At 39.2% G+C, this 20740-nt stretch overlaps 1 protein-coding gene across 7 annotated transcripts in view; it reads left to right on the top strand.

Moving 5' to 3' along the window:
• DCAF6 (DDB1 and CUL4 associated factor 6) overlaps window positions 1-20740 on the top strand; it is a 291082-nt gene that overhangs the window by 230383 nt on the left and 39959 nt on the right. For 6 of the 7 annotated variants that reach the window (XM_075195604.1, XM_075195606.1, XM_075195607.1 and 3 more), the window contains 2 exons: window positions 10579-10717; window positions 14342-14498. In XM_075195604.1, the coding sequence (XP_075051705.1) occupies window positions 10579-10717; window positions 14342-14498 (296 nt within the window). Of the gene's footprint in view, window positions 1-10578; window positions 10718-11503; window positions 11603-14341; window positions 14499-20740 lie in introns of those variants that run through there. The other variant, XM_075195608.1, reaches the window with a different exon arrangement.

Here is a 20740-nt window from a genome sequence, read left to right as displayed (position 1 = left end):
ACTCTAAATCTCCTCTCCTGATCTTTCCTACACCCTCCTCGCTCGGGTATCCGACTGCCTCTCCGCCATCTCCTCCTGGATGTCCGAGTGCTTTCTCAAAATCAATATCTCTAAAACTGAACTCATTGTCTTTCCTCCGCCCAGACTCCCATCCCACCATGACCTCTCTATTGTCGTCAATAACACCACCATCTCCTCTGTCACCCAACTTCGCTGCCTGGGTGTCACCCTCGACTCCTCTCTCTCTTTTGCCCCCCACATTCATTCCCTTGCCCAAGCCTGTCGCTTCCAACTACGCAACATCGCCCGCATCCGTCCTTTTCTCTCTCAGGATGCCACCAAAACTATCATCCATGCACTTATCATCTCCCGCCTCGATTATTGTAACCTCAATGCGGCCACAAGACTCATCTTCCTCTCACGCTGCTCCTCCTCTGCCTCGCTTTACATTGGCTCCCCTTCCCCTACAGAATCCTTTTCAAACTCCTCACCACCACTTACAAGGCTCTCTCCAACTCTACTGCCCCTTATATCGCTAACCTCCTCTCCATTCACACTCCTGCCCGCTCCCTGCGCTCGGCCAACGACCGCCGCCTCTCTTCCACTCTTATCACCTCTTCCCACTCCAGAATCCAAGACTTTTCCCGTGCAGCCCCCCTTCTCTTGAACGACCTCCCTCGTTCCATCCGTCTTTTTCCTACTCTGTGCTCCTTTAAACGTGCACTCAAAACTCACCTCTTCCTCAAAGCCTACCAACCATCTACTTAACCCCCATCTCCTCCCTTTAGCTCGTCCTCCCTTCTCTCCTCTTGCCTCAACTGGCTCCTCTTGTGCCTGGTCTGTTTACCCTCCCTTAGGATGTAAGCTCGTATGAGCAGGGCCCTCTCCCCTCCTGTCTCCATACCTGTTCTTCCACTCCGTCTTTACTGCATATGACTGGCCGGAGTTTCTGAAGTATTGGTACTTTTTGTTCATTGTTCTGTATGGTTTCACCCTGTATAGTCTACTGTTAGTACTGTGTGCAGCGCTGCGGATACCTTGTGGCGCCTAACAAATAAATGATAATAATAATAATAATTTCTTCTAGTTTAGGGATTCAAGTATACTCTAACGGTTAGTGTTGTGCAGAGTATGCGGGGTGGAAAAGAAGGGTTTGAAATGTGCATTTTGTTCTACACTTGTATATTGTTCTACTTTAAGTTGTTCTCATTATGTTCCTTTAAAGTCAGCATTGGAGTTCTATGTTACACGTTCATATTGAAGCTTTGTGAGATTGGTGCGGGGCAGGTTCGGATTGTATTGCAATGCATAATGTGATGATGTACATTTGCTGTGTTAATGTTATGCCTCATTTATATTGGGATTGTGCCAATGTGGCCTTGCTATCCTCAAATATACACTACCTGATATATCATGGTGGGGATTAGCAGGGTGGTGGGGGTCTCCGTCTGCTCACCTGGAATGTAAGAGGTTTGAATGATAAGGTCAAGCGTAACTTGGTACTTTCTGAGCTTAAAAAGTACGCATCGGATGTTGTGTGCTTGGTGAAAACACACCTACATGGGGGTAAAGTAATGGCACTTAAAAAACAATGGGTGGGATGGGCGTACCACTCTGTTCAGACGCCTAGTTCTAGAGGAGTGTCACTGTTGATAAAGAAAAATATACATTTCTCTCTGGAAAGTTTACAGTTAGACCCCTATGGTAGATACGTTTTTATAAGAGCAATAATTGACTTTTCTCCAATAATAATTCTGGCAATATATATTCCCTCTCCATATGGTACGGAAGTGTTTGGGAAGGCGGCAACTTTCATATCCCAATCACCAGATACTCCCGTCATCTGTATGGGAGACTTTAATAATGTCCCTGACCCTATCCTAGATAGATGGAGAGAGACTCTTGACACTAGACCCTTGGGTCCTCCACGTCCAACTGCATTTTCTAAACTTCTTCGGGAAATGGGGCTTGTGGATGTGTGGCGAGTTCGTAATCCAGAAGCGCAACAATTCTCTTGTCATTCTACTTCACATAAAACACTTTCTAGGATAGATCTTATCCTTCTGTCTCCCGTCTTGTCACCTCTTGTTTCCAAGATTGAATACCTGCCAAGAGGTATATCCGATCATTCTCCTGTTATGGCGCAGGTGGACACCATGGTAGACAGGGGAACTCGTTTTTGGAAATTGCACCCAGCATGGTTGCAGCCTATGGCGGGCGGTGCTGATCTCATAGTATTATGGGAGGGTTATTTTGGGGATAATTCCAATGCTAATCCTGCCTTGTTATGGGATACTTTTAAGGCCTTTTTGAGGGGAACACTCATAAAGAAGGTGGCAGATACCAAAAAATGTAATCGCTCAAAGGATATTTAATTGGAACAGTCCTGTAGAAATTTAGAATCCACATATGTATTGTCGCGATCAACGGATGATAGAATCCAGTGGCTGGAAATGGTCAGATTTTCTGCTGGATAAATAAAAAAGGAGGTTGTTATTTGCTAGACATGCACAATACTCGGTGGCTGATATGGGTGGCAGTTATCTGGCCTGTTTGTCTAGGGAAGAAAGGGATAGCAGAGTAATTACAGCTATTTACGATCAAAATGGAGTGAAACAATACGCTGGGGCGGATATCGCCAATTCCTTTTTGCAATATTACAAAGAAATATATGCTTCTAAAGCTTCGTTTTCGAACTTAGAGCTTCATTCATATTTAGACACTATCCAACTCCCTAGTCTGACTAGTGAATCTGTTGCCTTCTTGGACGCCCCTTTTACAGTTGAAGAAGTTGAATTGGCTATTAAATCCTTTCCGAACGGGAAGTCCCCAGGGTCAGATGGTATTCCTGTGGAACTGTATAAAAAATTTGAGGAGTTTTTTGTCCCGCAACTACATGCGCACTATGCTAGAATACTGGAGTCAGAGGTAATGCCTGCTACAATGTCAGAAGCCTTAATTGTTGTATTGCCCAAACCTGGGAAGAACCCTTTGTATACAGATTCATATCGACCAATTTCTCTATTGGGTTCTGATGTTAAAATCCTTGCTAAAATCTTGGCTACTAGACTTAATTCAGTAATTACTGAGATTATTCATCCTGATCAGATGGGATTCATGCCGGGTAGATTTACTACGGTCAATTTGAGACGTTTGTTCACACATCTGCAGATGGCCCACCTTGCTGAGCCGGGGACTGCGGTGGTATCTCTTGATGCTGCCAAGGCCTTCGACTCGGTGGAGTGGGTTTATCTGTGGGAGGTGCTGAATAGGTTCGGCTTCGGACCTACATTCATCCGTTGGCTTCAACTGTTGTATAGCGCTCCTGTTGCGCGGGTGTGTGTGAATGGATATACATCTGTCTCGTTTGAGTTGTGTAGGGGCACTCGTCAAGGGTGTCATTTATCTCCGGCCCTATTTGCTATAGCCATTGAACCACTGGCATGTTTGATTCGCGCTCATCCGGGTATACGGTTTCTCCTTGCTTGGGAGGTTACAGATACTATTGCTTAATATGCGGATGACATGCTATTGTTTCTGTCTGAGGCGAATGGCTCCCTTAATAACCTATTGGAGACTGTCGATAATTATGGCCATTACTCAGGAGTTAAAATTAACTGGGATAAGTCTATTATCTGTCCAGTACATGGTATTCTTCCAGCCCAGTCTACACAGGGCCACCCTCTTAAGTGGACTATATGTTTTAAGTACCTTGGCATATGGGTCTCCTCTAAACCTGCTGACTATGTTAAGTTAAATGTTGATCCTATTACTAATTACTTTAAACTTAGGTCCCATACCTGGAGGGGCTTGCCATTGACCGTGACTGGAAGGATTAATCTCTTTAAAATGATAATGCAACCTAAATACCTCTACGTGTTGCAACATTCTCCCATATATATCCCTAACAAAAATTTTCAAGTCATAAACTCAATACTCTCTTCATTTATTTGGGGTGACAAAAGGGCTAGAATAAAACTTAGTACTTTATTTAAATCCAAGTTTGAGGGTGGTTTGGCGCTACCCAACCTCAGATTATATTATATGGCAGCCCAGTTGTCACATCTGATTGAGTGGATGAATGGACGTAATGTCGGCTCCTTGTTGGGCTTTATTGGTGAGCGGGCGGGGCCCCAGTTTACTCCTCTACAGGTGCTGTTGATGGGTCGGACTCGTAAAACAGACGCTCCTATCATTACACAAGCCATAAGGATCTGGAATACAGCACATAAAATCCTTGGGGGGAAAGGAGTGGATGCAGATACTCCGATCTGGTATAATGATGCTCTACCTGAATTACGTAAACTGAGTGGGGACTGCTTCTGGCAGCGTTTGGGCGTGTCTATGGTGGGTCAGCTCTATGACACAAATTTGTTCAAATCATTTGAACAATTTAAAAGAGATTTCCAGATTCCTCGGAGGGCTTTTTTTCGATATTTGCAAATTAGACATGCTACTCAGTCACAGTTTGGGAACACACCCCCCATATTGGCTACCGCCCGTGCTAGATCTCTGCTTGAGAGTATGAAGGGTCGTAAAGTTATCTCTTCAGTTTATGCGGAGCTTAACCATCATCAGACACGTAATAGTCTATTACCTCTCAAGGTAAAATGGGAATTCAATATTGGTACAATTGAGGAATGGTGCGACATCCTAAAAAGTATTAAACTTGCTACATCTTCGGTTTGTTTTCAACAAATTCACTTTTATATTCTACATAGGGTATATCACACTCCATTGTCTTTGGCAACCATTGATGTGGCTCGGAACGCTGATTGTCCTAAATGCTCTCAACCAAGATGTGATTTTTGGCACTTGCTCTGGGAATGTCAGTTAGTCGATGATTTCTGGGAAAAAATATGTAATTGTATAAATGAGATGTTACCCGGTATCCCTCTTTTGGAACCTAAAGTATGTCTTTTTGGGTTATCACTAGAGGAAAAACTAAGCACGCCTCTCTATAAATTTGTCCTTATAGCATTTACTTTGGCAAAAGTTGTCATAGCGCGTAATTGGCTGGCAAATGCAAAACCAGACTTCCGTAATTGGAGGGCCTTGGTTAACGAGACCATGGATCATGAGAGATATACTTATACCTTGCGAAGGGCCGAGCGCAAATATCATGAAGTCTGGTCCTCTTGGTACGAGTCCAAGCACAGAAAAAGAAGGAAGGGCCAGGACGTTTGATAGTTAACTGTGAGATCTCTGCTAGGTCTGGCCTGTGCTAAAGTAATTAAAATATATTAACTTAATCTCATTATTGTGGTGCTGATAAAATGCTACTCTACGCAATATTTCTGATGAGGCTATACACATGATAGTTGTATATTCAAATACGTGTGCATGTAACTGTTCTGTTAAATCTGAACCTGCTCCAATTTCTCTATATATTATTTGGTATAATTTATATTTTCAACATTTATATCTATACCCGCACTGATCTCATATGGGTGATCTTGGGACTCTGCTAATTGGCTGACATATGTTAAGTAATGTATGTTTTATTGTTTTCTGTTTTATGTATTAATATTCAATAAAACAGTACCTGATTCAAAAAAAAAAAGAAGAATTGAGTGGCTGTGGTAAAAGAGGGATATTGCCAAGAAATGTAAAATCAAACAATACAATTATAGATAAGGGCCATTTGATTGTAATACTATTATAAATATGAATATGTATAGTATAGTAGTAATATTCCGGTAATATTGCTTGTAATATGTAATAATGTATTAAATTAATGCATAAAAATATAAATGTCCCTGCACAATGTTAGTGTGGTCATTGTCAGATTTTGGTATCCTCTCTCCTTTATTTTAGCCATGGTATGCACCGACATCTGGCACATGTACAATATGGAATATATTACTAGCATACTGGTGAACTTTTCTGTATCTTTTCATACATTTTGGGTTCCCTGGACCTCCTTCTACAACCATCCACTGCTTAATTAGTAAGCCTTATCCCACTGTATGGCAGCCCTTACTATGGCAATAAGTTGCACTCAGCACAGTGCCCTCTCATAGAACGCACCTGACCGGATACTCCCCATTCCTTGCTTCTTCACCTCTCTTTTAATGTCCTATTCCTTTCTTCTAAATTAGTAGCAGTATTGTCAGATTGTTTCCCTGCCATTAACCCTTATTTATTTTAATGTCATATATTTGGTTGTATTGCATACAATCAATATCCTTTTGCTCATTGAGGATACGTTCTCACAGTATATGTAGCATATCAATCTTGGTGCTGCCAATAAACAGTTTAAAAAAAAATAGGCCGTATGTATAATATATATACACATTATATATAAACATCCCAAAAAGTCACACCTGGTTAAGAGCAGCGTGAAGTATTGGCCCAGAGAAGATATAATTGTCTTCTTTAGAGGATATTAACGGTCACTGCTAGTGAGACAGTATATCCATAAAAAGCTGACAAGTGTTTTAACAGATACATAAGTAGACTTTTGAAGCAAAATCATATGCTGCATAATCAACTAGCTGGCAGTATGTTGTGAAAGAGTCAAAGCTTAGATAGTGTTCTGTAAGAATGGTTCTCTACAGGTGCAGCATCATGTTTTGGCTTTTGCTCTGCAGAGGCAGCATGATGTCAGTAGACTTGATGTACAGTAGTGAAGAGAACTAGTTATAGGGGGAAAGAAATTTGCCTGACATGTTTTGGTGGCCTTGCCCCTCCTTTCAAATTCTCCTTGGACCAATGTTTCTTAATCATTTTGAATTGTATTCCATAACAAATTAAAATCTGGAATCAAATTATTGTCAAATTATTGTCAAAACAGTAAAAAATAGATAAAAGTAAAAAAAAAAAAAAAAGCATGGGGTCCCCCCTCTATTTAGTCTTAACCCTAGTGCTGCCAGACTACTGCAAGTTCCGTGAAAATCGAGGAAAAATTTTGCGTGGGGTCCCCCCTGTTTTCACGGAACCAGCAGTAGGCAAACCCTCTGGGGTTGGAGGCACTATAGCCCCCCTGCCATAGTGACTAACCAACCCCAGGCTGGGTATGCTAGTGCTTGTAGTTATACAAGTAGCAGCATGCCCACACTATTTAGGGCCACCTGGCTGGCTGGGACTTGTAGTTCCACAAAACAAAATGGCGTCCTTTTGTTTTTTTTTATCACTTATATCGCCGTTATTACCCTACACCCACCGGCCAGGGGTGTAGGAAGAGCTCTAGTGCTATCAGCACTGGGCTGGGTGTCCCTAGGGGAGCTCCGCTCCTTTTTTCAGCTGACTCCGCTCCGGCAGCTGTATGACAGGCAGTGTAACAGTGATGTGTTTATACAACTTGCTGCTACAACACAGGAGAGTTAGCTAACACGGGAGTGTTTATATCGCAGCAAAGCGCCAGAGATGACCAGCGATTTTGAAGATCAGGGTAAAAATCGCAGCTTGATACATTTGAGAAATTTTTGACTAAAATCACTGGTTATCACCCGTGATTTGCTGCGATTTTAACACGCTGAAAAAATCGGACCTTGATACATTTACCCCTTGGTCTTGTAGGATTAAGCTAGCAGTTCATCTAGAGTTTTCAATCACTGAACGATTTTTTCTTTAATAAGCTGTCTACTAATAATGTTAGCTGACGCATCAAAATTAGAGATTGAAATACATTTTGTAATGGTTATAACTGTTGAAAAAAATATATTTGTTGCAATCTACAAGTCTTTAGTAAGTTATAGTAAAAATTTTGTTTTCCCTAATAAAGTCGGTGATACTCAAAGCGCTTATTGCATGTTATCTGTATTCTGGTGTAAAAATTTGATGGAGCAGTTTTTGTCTAATGTACTTCAAATATGATCAAAATGATGCTCATTTCAAATAAATATTATGTCATCAGAATACAAGATTTCTGCCTAAAGTACAGCAAGACATCTGTGTATACAGGGACTTCTACTAACTTATGTACAAGTTGGCATAACAAGGTAGAAATCAGATCTCTACATTATGGCGAGACCCGCATAAGATTAGATAAAATAAACATGATCATTAACCCATTAATACCCACTGAACACATTTTTGCATAATGTGCATAAAAAAGTGCATAGTAATAATAATGACAGCCTTGCTGTTGTAGTTTTGTTGCCAATGACACTTTGGGCCAGCAGTAAGGGGGTTAGCCGCAGTTCTAGAACTTTATAGAGTTATATAGCGTAGGGAGGCTAAAGTAATGGTTACTTCTACTTCTGCAGCAACGGTGTCCTCTCTTCCTGACTTTTATGGTACTGGTGGATGAACATTCAGTGTGTCATCATCAGTCATAATATAATCTTTAAACCCTGCACAGTATAAACCAGTCTATTGCTTAAGATGTTTTTCAATTTTAAACATTGAGATTGCATGTCTTCTTTTTTTTTGCACGTTTTTAACGCATCGCACTCATGTATACATGTTTTAAAGTTACCAAAATCAAAGTCATCTTCAAGAGACCAAATTCTATTGCCCCAGTACTTGTTCATGATTACGGAATATTTGCACACATCTACAACACCATTGTCGAGTATCCACATAGGGTGTCTTTTCCTCACTTTCCCTCCTTTCCCTTCTTTCCCTTCTCCGTTCTATTTACTTGAACTCACATGCAAAAAACCCTTGTCGTCTTGTTCCTGTTTCTGCATGTAAGACACACGATTAAAGGCCTCATATAAAAGATTGGGGAATACAGTCTCCCGTGTATGTGCTTATCTGGCACAAGCACAGTGAAGCTCCAACATGTGGCATGCTCAGAAGTGGCCCAAACTCTGCTCATCTGAGAGCAGTGCAGGGGCCTTCACCTGCAATTGTCAGGCCCTGTAGCAGCTGCAGCCCCTGCAGTAGCAGGAGTTTCCCCTCTGCTTGCTACCCCATGAGGTAGGATCCTTTCCTTCAGCATGGTCACTGCTGTAGCATTCTAATATCTTGTGAAAGAGCCTTATCCGCACATTTCCTATGCAGGTCTTGAGGGTGGAGTTTGCCTTATACTGGTCTGGTATGCTCTCTGGTTTGCTCAGCTTAGACGGAACATTGCTTAGCAGCATACAAAAGTAGAACTAATTTTATTTGTATTTTGGGAAAAAGAAAGCTCACCTATGTAACAAGAACATGCCAGTGATCTTGGGGGGATTTCAGTGTGCATGTCCACCACATGTGGGCTGTGGAGCTCTTCCCCACGCTTTAATCACCAGCAAATCCAGATTAATTGTGAATCATTCTGTGCAATAAGTTACATTCCTGGAATTTGCTGCTCAGCTCAGAAACAAAGGTATTCTTCAAAATATGGTACTATTTCTATGGAACACATGTGTTGCATGTCCTTCTCTCACTCATTAACAGAAGGGAACAGTCAATATATTATGGAAATTGCGTAGATCACCAAATATAAGAGAGACTCATCTCAACAAGTTTAAGCTTTCTCTTGCAAGTAGATTTTTAAGATAATGGCTTGAGTGATTGTCCATTCATCATGTAGATCAGAGCCAATCTTTTTACTCAAAGCTGTAAAAGATATCCATTTACCTGAATAATAAAACTCATACATTTATCCAAATATGGAATCTTTGATACTATTAGAACACCTGGTTTCATTGCAAATTCTTCCACAAACGGACTCTCAGACCTTACCTGGTAGTTACAGTTGTTATCTGCAAGTGATGGTTCTTTGTAGGACATTTGTCTTCTATCGGATTTGTCGGGCCCCGAGGGGTGAAACTCGCCACCTCCTATAAACCCTCCCCTTTGCCATTACATTCTGGTATGCACCTTCTCAACATGCATTATGTTACATAAACTCATGTGCCTGTTGTTTGTGATGTTCTGTCTTTGTATATTTGAAAACTTAAGTTGGAACAAAAAAAAATATTATTTAATTAACCTGCTTTTAAAATATTTGTAGATAATATTTTGTCAACACACAAAATTAATGTGAAAGTTAACAGATTCTCAAAATTACTGTTCTAGAAAATCTAATTTTGAAACCCTATTACAATTAAACCTTTATTATCCATGCTAGTCGTAGGGATACAGACATGGTGAATTAAGGTAGAGATGAATGATTGGGAAGAAATACAGAATCTTAAAGTGGGTACACATACAATGATAATAGCCACCTTTTGGAGCTAGTGTATAGCTTAAATTATGCATGTACGCTTAGAATCCTGCAGCGGTCCAAAGCATATGTTCTCATTAGTGGAAAAAAATGCACTTTTCACAGTGAGATGGGAACAGTTAAGTGAAGTTGTTCTTGGTAAAGAATAGAGTAGGTGCACCGGGTGCATCTTGTTTAATGGCGCAGTGCTGTGAAATAAGATAAAGAGGTAGAAAGGTTTTCAAATGCTCCTCTTCTCTGCAAATTAAGGTACACTTTTACTTTGCAGAGAATGGAGATAAGGCATGTACCTGGAAGCAAATTGGCGGGACCATAGAGGAGCATAGGTACAAAATCAGGGCATTTGTGGTGTGCATCATAAAATTACCTGTATTGTGTTAGGAGTTTGGAATAAATAATTTTCCAACTAACAACACTCTAAAAAATGTTTAAAATTTTACAATTTTAAATTATACTTTTTATATATATATTTTTAGGAGATCTGCTGCAGCTCGTATCCAAGAACTCTTTAGAAGAAGGAAAGAAAAAAAGGAATTGGAAGAATTGGAAATGAAAAATGTTAGTCAACCGTCTCCAAAGGTCATTTTCAAGGGGCATCGAAATTCACGAACTATGGTAGGAAAACAAGAATGTTTTGGGGTAAAAAATAACTTTCGGGCTGAATTGTTAATCGTGCATTTAGATTAAAAAAAATTACTGAACCTTAGCAACCAATCAGAAATTACCTATTATGTGGCTCAGGTGAATACACTTAAAGAGCAGCATATGTGATGTAGCGTTCACTTGTATGTGTTGTAATGTAGCAGTTTAAAAGCTGGTTCCAATGAGACTTGGGTCTCCAGTACTTACACAACAAGAGTAGTCAATTCCCACCAATTCGGTACCACATTACCGCAACATCAGTGTATGTTGAATGTGGAGCCTTTAGCTTCTTTACATAGTCAGCAAGTAGGAAGGATGGATGGCAACATTTGGCACGAAGCACAGTCGTACAATAATCTTATACCCAGTCTCCTATGTTTTGCAGGAAATTGACAATTTTTAGTGAAACGTATAATCTTTCACCCGTTCGTTTGTGATTGTGACATTTAGCTTGAATTCCCACTATGGATCAAAGTGGTGGCCCCATGGTCCACGCACTTACAATCTTTTCTATCTATATTTTGTTGAGTGTGTGGCACCTTATAAATAAGATGATGATGGTTGAGTTTATATTCAAAATAATGTTATAAATGACAGTGCATTTGGGCTAACTGTTCCCTTTATTAAACATATAAGTTCTAACAGGTTAGATTACTGGAATATAAGGTGTATGTTTTGTAACCCACCTAGGAAGTGTCTGATTAGTCTATATTTCCATTCATCCAATGTGTCATTGTTGTCTTCTTTAACTTCATCTAGGGTGGCCCAACTTTCCTCATTAATCAGGTTCATTGTCTTTAGAAATCTTTGCAACGCCCAGTGTCTGAGTAGGATATTGACAAGTCAGGGTTGCTGTGGATCCGATAGAGCCAAGATAGGTAAGATGATACAGAGATGCTAGAAAATGTTTGAATCTTAGAGTTTTTTATTTTCTGCATAAATGTGACCTTCAGTGTGTTCAGACCTTCATCCAAGTAATAAAAATAGAAAAAGAAAACCCAATGAATAAAAAAAAACACAAAAAGATATACTTTTTCATTAACTTATTGATCAAAATAATCCAACAGTAAATCTTTGTTGAAAAAAGTATGTGAATTTATGCTTTCAGTAAGTGTTGTGACCCACTTGCGCAGCAATGACTTCAATCAAACGTTTTTCTGCAATTGTTGGTCAGTCCCGCACATCGACTTGAAGGAATTTTGGTCAATTCCTCCTTACAAAATTGCTTCAAATCATGGATAATGGCCGGCTTTCTTGTATGAACACCTTGCTTCAGGTCCTGCCACAACATTTCGATTGAACTAACGTCTGGGCTCTGACTCCAAAACGCATACTTCTGCTTCAAACATTCTTTTTGTAGATTGATTTATGTGCCATTGTCTTGCCTTCTTACCTTCTGCTTCAGTTCATGGACAGATACCCTGACACTCTCCTGTAGAATTAGCTGGCACAATCCATAACTCATAGTTCCATCAATGTTGGCAAGCTGACCTGATCCTGTCATAACCCTACAGCCCCAAACCATGGTACGGCCACCACTGTGTTTCATGGTTGGGATGAGGTTCTTAATGTTGGAATGCATTGTTTGGTTTTCTCCAAACATAAAGTTTTTATACAAGCCAAAATGTTCTATTTTATACTCATCTGTTCATAGAGCATTCTTACACTAGTTTTCTGATTCATCCACATGTTCTTTCGCAAACTTTAAATGAGCAGCTGTGTTCTTAGAGAGTAGTGACTTTCTCCTTTCATGAACACTGAAATTACAGACAGTGTAAGAGAGATGTGCAGATCCTTTGACATTACCATTGGGTTCTTTGTGGTTTCTCAGAATATTATATGTCTTGCTCTTGGAGTGTTTTTAGATAGACCAGGGGTCAGGGAACTTTCTTACCTTTTACCCCCAAATATATTTAGATACGCCGACATTACCCCCTTGATTTGAAAGGAAGGAAATCATATATTATTAATTACTGGAATTCAAAATGTTATTGAATCTATTCAAAATTTCTTTGAAAGCTTCAACTTCAAAACTTCAGGTTTTGGAGAAATGACGTTGCTTCATTTTTGATACGAGAGCATCAATATTGGGGCATTTTGATTTCAGAGCAATTAGGATACAGTCTTCAGCTTCCAATAGATTTCTCTGCTTTGTTCTTATGTTCGAGTGGAAAATCCTTGGTAGGTAGGTTGTTGCAAAAGGCAGCAACTTTTTGGCTGCCTCCTCGTGTGCAAATTTTGATGCCTTTGTAGCTGTTGACATCCAAAAATATGACAGATCTGCTTTGTTTTCAAATGTAATACGTGCTTCATTGTTGCATCGAAGCTCAAGAAGTGCCTCTGCTAACCCTTGAGGCTCTTCTGGTACAACAGCAATTTCACATTTAAAGGGGTCTACAATCCAACTGGCAGCATGTGAATCGGCAGCATTACCCCCAGGAATTTCATTTTTACCCCATTTGGGATAATTTACCCCTGTTCCCTGACCACTGAGCTAGACGACCACTCCTGGGACAGTAACAATGGTGTTGAATTTTTTTCATTTGTACACTATCTGGCTGACAGTGGATTGGTGAAGCCCAAAGTCTTTAGTAATCATTTTGTAACCTCTTCTAGCCCGATCAGCATTGCCATCACTTTTTTTGTTTTTTTGAGGACCTCAGAAATCTCCTTTATCAAGGCATGCCATGCATTCACATACCTGTGTGGTGAAGACTCAGGTTTATATTTTTAAACAGGGCAAACTTACACCTGCTTGTAATCCCTTTCATTGACACTCCTGACTCTAATTATCCTCTTAGCTGAACTAATAATCCTAGACGTTCATATAAGAAACATCAAAATTTAATGTTTGGTAATTAGGATCAATAAATGAATAATATATAAATAATTTTGTGCTATTTGATATATTACATTCTCTTCATCTATTTTTATGACTTCGATGAAGATCTGAATACATTTCAGGTCACATTAATGCAGCAATTCAGAAAGTTTGTGAATATTTTCGAATTTTCTAGCACCACTGTATTGGCCCATAAAAGCATACTTTGCAAAAGACTGCAAGTGTACTAACGGCTGTGCTTTTAATTGACTGGTATGTGTTTCTGTTAACCAGGGGAAGGCATAGAGGTCTAGCCAGTTTTAAAGCTAGTGTGATCTTGTAGACAAGGCAAATAGTAACACTACCTGGATATTTGGCTACATAAACAGGAGTTATGAGGTGTACATAGCATTATTTAGGCCCTATTTAAATTGTTCTGTTCTATTTTGGAGACAACACCTTCAAAAGAATTTTGATAATATAGAGATGATCCCAAGAAGACAGGCATAGGCATTTCAAAGAGTAAGCATTCATTTTTTTAAAAAAAGATCAGATTAAATGGGCCCATTGGTCCGTATGCCTTTATGTTGGTGACATTCTACGTTTCTGTTTTGGAATTTTTAAATAGAAATAATATGCTTATTGTTTTTATGTATTATATTCTGTACTATGTTTCTCATTATAAATTAAATTGTCAGCCTAGGAAACTTTTAATTACTTTTAAATCTGAACCGTAACGGAACATGTCATAGATGTTTTTTATTTTTTAATTACAGATCAAAGAGGCTTGCTTTTGGGGTAAGAACTTTGTCATGAGCGGTTCGGATTGTGGTCACATCTTCATCTGGGATCGATACACAACAGAGCATCTAATGCTCTTAGAAGCAGACAATCATGTTGTAAACTGTCTTCAACCACATCCATATGACCCAAGTAAGATTTGTTTTTTAAAATAAAAGTAAATGTCTGGTGCCCTAACCTGTGGTAATAATTCAATGTTAGTGACCCTCCACATGTTAAGAAAATAAATCTGTTCAATCTTTCATAAACTAATTGTGTTGCGTTAGATGAAGGTAAAGCAAAATATCAGCACGACAGTGGCCAATTTGGCCTCATATGTTGGTGGTGGAGGTTCCCTCTTGACCCCAATAAAGACAATCTGATAAATTCCCAGGTTCAGTCATCCCCCTACTGCCCTCTACTAATTTCAATTAGGTATAATATTTCTTGTAGGAAGAGCACCTATGCATTTTTACATTATTTGTGAATTTGCCATCATCAGTTCACATGGTAAGGATTTCAACAGCATACACATTACAGTGACAAAACTGAGCCCCATAATCAATATGTGGTATAGATAATAACTTGTACAGTGGTACTGTTTTTATTCTGTGCATTTAACACATTTTTTAGTGCTTCCCAGTATTGTACTTATCTTTGCAGCCACTGTGTGTTGTGACTATCATTTCTGTCACTAGTATTCCTTTTATCTATCTCTGTTTTAACCAGATGTATCATGTTTCATGTGTATGTAGCAACGTTATTTACATGGTCGAGGTGCATATCCCTACATTTATCCAAATAAAAGTTAATCAGCCATTTCACAACTTAGTTTGCCATTTTATTGAAATCTTTCAGTAGCAAGTTACTATCCTGCTCTGTGTCTATAACCTTAAATAGCTTAGTGTCACCAGACAATATGGACACATTCCTTTCTAACCTATCAACAATATCATTAATAAAAAATATTGTAAAATACAGGGTCCTATGCTGAACTTTGTGGTACAACACTAAAAACTGCAGCCCAGTGTGAATATGTTCGATTTTTAACTACCATTTATTTTTTATCATTCGACCAGTACTCAATCCATCTATTTACTTTTTCCCCTAGATCTAGTACTTTAATGTTATGTATCAGTCTGTTAATGCATGTGGAACCCTTTCACAGTATTCAAATATATCACATAATTTGCACCACTATGATCCAGGTTGAAACTGACTTTCTCTTAATATCTAATCATATTTGTTAGTTATGACCAGTCCTTCCTGAAACCAAAAAGTTAATAGTGGTCTATTAATTGAACTCTATCGCCTTGCACAAATAGATGGATTTTATGTGGGACAGGTGGTATCTTGTTTAGGAGTAACTGTGTTCGACAAGTAACAAAGGTTAATGGTACGCAACCTATTTATTGGTATTTTTACTCCTATATGGATACAGACTAGCATGATTACCTCCTCATATAAAACTCATCATAATTATGGCTTATATGTCTGGTTCTTCATGAAATCATATGAACACTGTAGTCATTTGTCAAGTACAGACCATGCACACTGTAAAGTTGAGAGCAATTATCCATACTTCAAAGTGTAAACCTCACATCAAAGGCCCACTTTAGTATCACGCCTTTTAATAATTTTATCATCTTATAAGGCACCACAAATGGTCCGCAGCTCAGTACATGAAATTTGCAGTACAATACACAGCAACATAAAGTTTCCCATTTTTCACCTCAAATACAGTTAGATTTAGTGTCATTTATGGCTTACATTAAGCAACAGTTCGAGAGGACTGCCTTTTATTTTTTTTTGTTACTAGTTGTCCGGGACACAGCTTTTCTTGCGTCCTGATCTCTTAAATTAACAACTCTAATTTATCAAAGAACTACTCAGCACACCTATGATTTGTAAGCTACTGAAAGGGGGTCACACACAGCACTCGATCTTTCACTCACCTATTTCAAAGGCTCCAGATCTAACTTTATACCTCCCCAACACAGACACTCACTTATATACACACCTACAGCTGCCATCATCTACTGTTTTACAGCCAATAGAATCCTGTAACTTAATTGATCAATTGTGCACACTCTCCGTTCTGATAGCTAAAAGAGTTAATACTTCCACATTTTATCAGTTGAGCCAAAACTTTCTTCTTTTCACAAGCTCCACAAATAGTTTGTGCAGCTTGTGATAAAACATGTATGGCAGAGTCTGAAAGAGTATTTTGTGCTATGTGCAATTGTCAAAACAAAGGTAAAGTTCAGCCTCAGGAACGATTTATGGAGCTTATTGCATGGTTGAAAGAATCGTTTTCTGTACATTGTAAGGAATTAGAAGAATCAGATCTCTAACAAGCATAGATATGGAAAATAGATACTCTAGTGGGATTATCCAGGGATACTGGAACAATATTCTAGTGATGAATCATGAGAAGGAAGAGCACCTAGGTTGTTTAATCTGGATAATGTAGAAAATTTGCTCATATATGTTACGAGCTGCGGCTGTGCCTACCCGCCGTGACTCTCCTACCTCCGTCCCGCCATAGCAACGGCCGGGACGTCAATTCCGGGGCCAGGCCGACCGTTGCCGTAGCAACGGCCGGGCGCTGAATAGTTCAGCGTGGGCAGCCGGGCGCGTGCGATATTCTGCGAATAGCCTGTGGGCTAATTAATCTTACTAATTAATGTAGTAGGCACAGTCTGGGGGCAGTTTCAGAGTCAGGCTCTGATTGGTCACACTGTATATTTAAGGCAATGAGGTCTGCTGCCTCATTGCCGGTTATAGCTTCTGTTGCCAGTCTGCTGACCTGCTCTGTGCTTTGTTCCTGCCTGTTGGACTTTCTGCTGATTACCCGTGTATTACCCTTTGCCTGGATTTGGACTTTGCTTGTGTATCTCGTGACGGTGACCTCTGGCCCGTTTACCAATCTTCCTGTCTGCTTGTGACCCTTGACCTCGGCTTGTTAATTGAAATTGCTACCTGCTGCCGGCCCTTGACCTCTGCTTGGACCTCACTCCGCTTGCCTGGGTTCTCCCCAGCCGGTACACACTTCACGACCCTTTGTCAGACTGCAGCCCAGCCTGTCCCCACCATCAGGGGCTCCAGTGAACACCTGACTGGCAGAGTAGAATCCGGGTTGTGTTGTGCCGGCTGGAGGGGTTCCTAACAATATATACGTATATGTCTATGAAAACAAGTGAAACTACAATTTCTACTACAGCTCAGGGTTCTCAAAGATTCTCAATGGTGGGGAAATGTCAGTCTACTTTAGAAAAAGTAGATTTATGCATTTGGGATGACGAAGCTCTGAGGTGGAGCTTAAGTCTTAGAGTAGATGCAGCAATATCTGGTATGTCTACTAGACAGCCATTGGAACGTAGGGGTTCTTTAAGGGATCCTATGGGCAGGAAAGCAGAATGTTTTTTTTTATTTTTTTTGGAACCACAATAAACTCATGAGTGCCTATGGCCGCTGTAGTCTTATTTTGTAAAAATTGTTGAAATTAAGGAAAAATTGTATACAGTTCCCCTGTGAATTATCTTTGTTTTTTGTGCAATAGTTATGGCAGCAGTAGCAAAATGGCACTATGGTTATGTCTTTGAGCAGTAAAAACCCGTTCAAAGAACAATCTGGCTAATCTTCCATTGGAAGGAGTTTTTAATTTTTGGAGAAAAATAAGATACAGATGACAGTTAGAATCTGGTTGCTATAGTCAACATCTCCACTTTTTTAAACCTGCAGTTAAGTAAATATACCTCTATCTATGAATTGTGGCACACCTCTGACAAAACATAGCATAATAATAGGCAAAAATATTATTGCATAGTGCAACAAAAAATAAAAAAAATATTTATGTATATATACTAACCCTGACTTATTTGTCTGATATAAAAAAAACTCAAAGTGGGAATTGTATGCTTATTTTAATGACTGACCATTTATGATACAACACAAATATCACTACTCAACAGCCATTTTGCATCTGACATGGTATATATTAATTTCCATGTAATTTTGTGTGTAGAATCCAAATACACCTTCAGAAATTTTATATCATATAAGGTTTTTTTTAGATATTTTGAAAAAATTACAGTGTCTAAATACTTTTCGAATTTAAGTGCTTGGCAAAACTTTGTTCGTCAATGTGTGTGTACGGATGTTAACGGTTTAATAATTGAGCATGGTGTTCAGCACAATACTAATGAGTGACAACTGTTTATTGAATCCTTGAAGAGTAGTGTGAAAGCAGTGTTACTCCATAATGGGAACAAACTCCCTTCAGTGCCTCTGGCCTATGCAGTAGATATGAAAGAAACTCATGAAAGTATGACTGTATTGTTGAAAGTAATCACGTTTGAGGATTATGGATGGGAATCTATCTTGTGATAGGTACTTGCACTACTGGTAGGTTTGCATGGTGGATTCACAAAGTACTGCTGTTTGTGTTTATGGGACAGCAGTGACACTAAAAATCACTATATCACAAAGAAGTGGGCAGAGAAACCTATGTTGCTGGACAGAAAAACGTCAAGTACACTCCATTCGTTGAGCTGCAAAAAATTATTTTACCTCTGCTTCACATTGGGCCTAATAAAGAATTTCGTGAAAGCTCTGGATAAAGAAGGCCAGACTTTATCTGAAGAAACAGTTACTGCAGTTAAGCAAAGCTAAAAGAAGGCATATTTGTAGGCCCCCAAATAAGGAAACTGCTTACAGATTAAATATTTAATTCTAAGTTGACAGAAAATTAGTCTGTTGCTTGGTCCTCCTTTAAGGCTGCTGTGTGGGATTCTTAGGAAACAGAAAAGTGGCCAACTACGTGTCCATCGTGAATGAACTATTGAACAACTGCAAGAATAATGGTTGTAGAATGCCACTTGAAATTCACTTTTTACATTCCAATCTAGACTTTTTCCCTGACATCATGGGCACTGTAAGTGATGAACACGGGGAACGTTTTCACCAAGAAAATATTGACAATGGAGCATTGCTACCAATGACGTTGGGACCCTGAAATGATGGGGGACTTCTGCTGGTTCTTTTTTAAAGAGACCAATGAGACACTGTACAAATGCAAAGCATCAGCATCCTATTTTCCTAAAGCAAAGTGTCTTTACATTTTATCTTTTATTAATAATTACATTACGGCTAATTTGGATTGTTATAAGTTTCTGAAGTTTTGTTTATGCAGTTTTTAAGTGTTTCTGTAGTTTTATTAGTATGTTATAAATGAGAATGATGAGAATATTTCAATTCTATAGCGATTAATTGAAATTATCACTTACTTTTTTCAGATGTAACAATTTCCTCTTTTGTTATTTGTGTGTATCTAATAAATGTGACGTTATAGAGAGAATCCGATATTTCCACTGAATACAGCATCCCTAAATTAGGCGAAAACACATATTGACATGCCAGATGCAAAGAATATTTTTTGAGTAGTGTATTTTAATAAATTCAACATATATTATGACTGGGAAATACTCTAATCAGGAGTGTGCTCATTTAATCATTACAAGCTAGCATTATTTTCTTGGGGAATTAGAAACATTTAGGAATAGAAATTGTCACGGATCAATGTAGAAATACAGCTAAGGAGCCATGGATGGGTGAAAAAACAAACAATGTTTATTGCTGGAGAGTATGAACAGTTGATGACATAATAGCTTGCAGAATTTACCAGATATACAGCAGTTGCAGGTAAATGGGAGGTGAGGAAATATTCCAGGCAGCATGCACAGGGAAATGCACAGATAAGTCCCAGGTACACATAAGGAACAGGTCAGCAGATTGTATGTTGAAATAGATCTCCAGCAGCATAAATCCAGGAGCACAAACAGGAGGAAGAGACCACAGAGAATAAGCTCAGGATGTGACTACAGGATGGGACAACAATAACCAGCCCTGAATGCTGGGAGAGACAGGTATATATGGAACACACCCAGGTGCATGAGATAATTACAGGGCAGGTTAACCCCTGATACAACCAAGTAAGGCACAATAGCAGCACCTCTGGTGATCAGAGGTACTGCTGCAACATATAAAATGAACACATACTGCACAGTTCAAAATAAACAGGGGCTGCGGGATGCAAACAGCATTCAAAAGGGAGATGTTGCAAAGCAGACGGAGGCAGACCGTGACAGAAATATTGAAGAATCCACTATGTATTAAGGTGCAGACTCGCAATAAAGTGTGAAGCTTATAATAATTGATACACATATAAATGTGAATTATGCTTATTTTTAATTTATTTTCCTTCAAATACTCCATTGCTGCCACTACAATGGGTAGAATCCCTTTCTAGTTTAGGTATCGGTGGTATATAAGGTAGCTGCTCCTCTGTCATCATGTCTTTTGAGTGACTTTCTAAGATTTATCTGAACAATATA

The sequence above is a fragment of the Mixophyes fleayi genome, chromosome 2 (genome assembly GCF_038048845.1).
Source record: "Mixophyes fleayi isolate aMixFle1 chromosome 2, aMixFle1.hap1, whole genome shotgun sequence".
Lineage (NCBI taxonomy): Eukaryota > Metazoa > Chordata > Amphibia > Anura > Limnodynastidae > Mixophyes > Mixophyes fleayi.
Note: the sequence above shows the minus strand (reverse complement) of the source record. Positions and strands in the feature narration are given on the sequence as shown.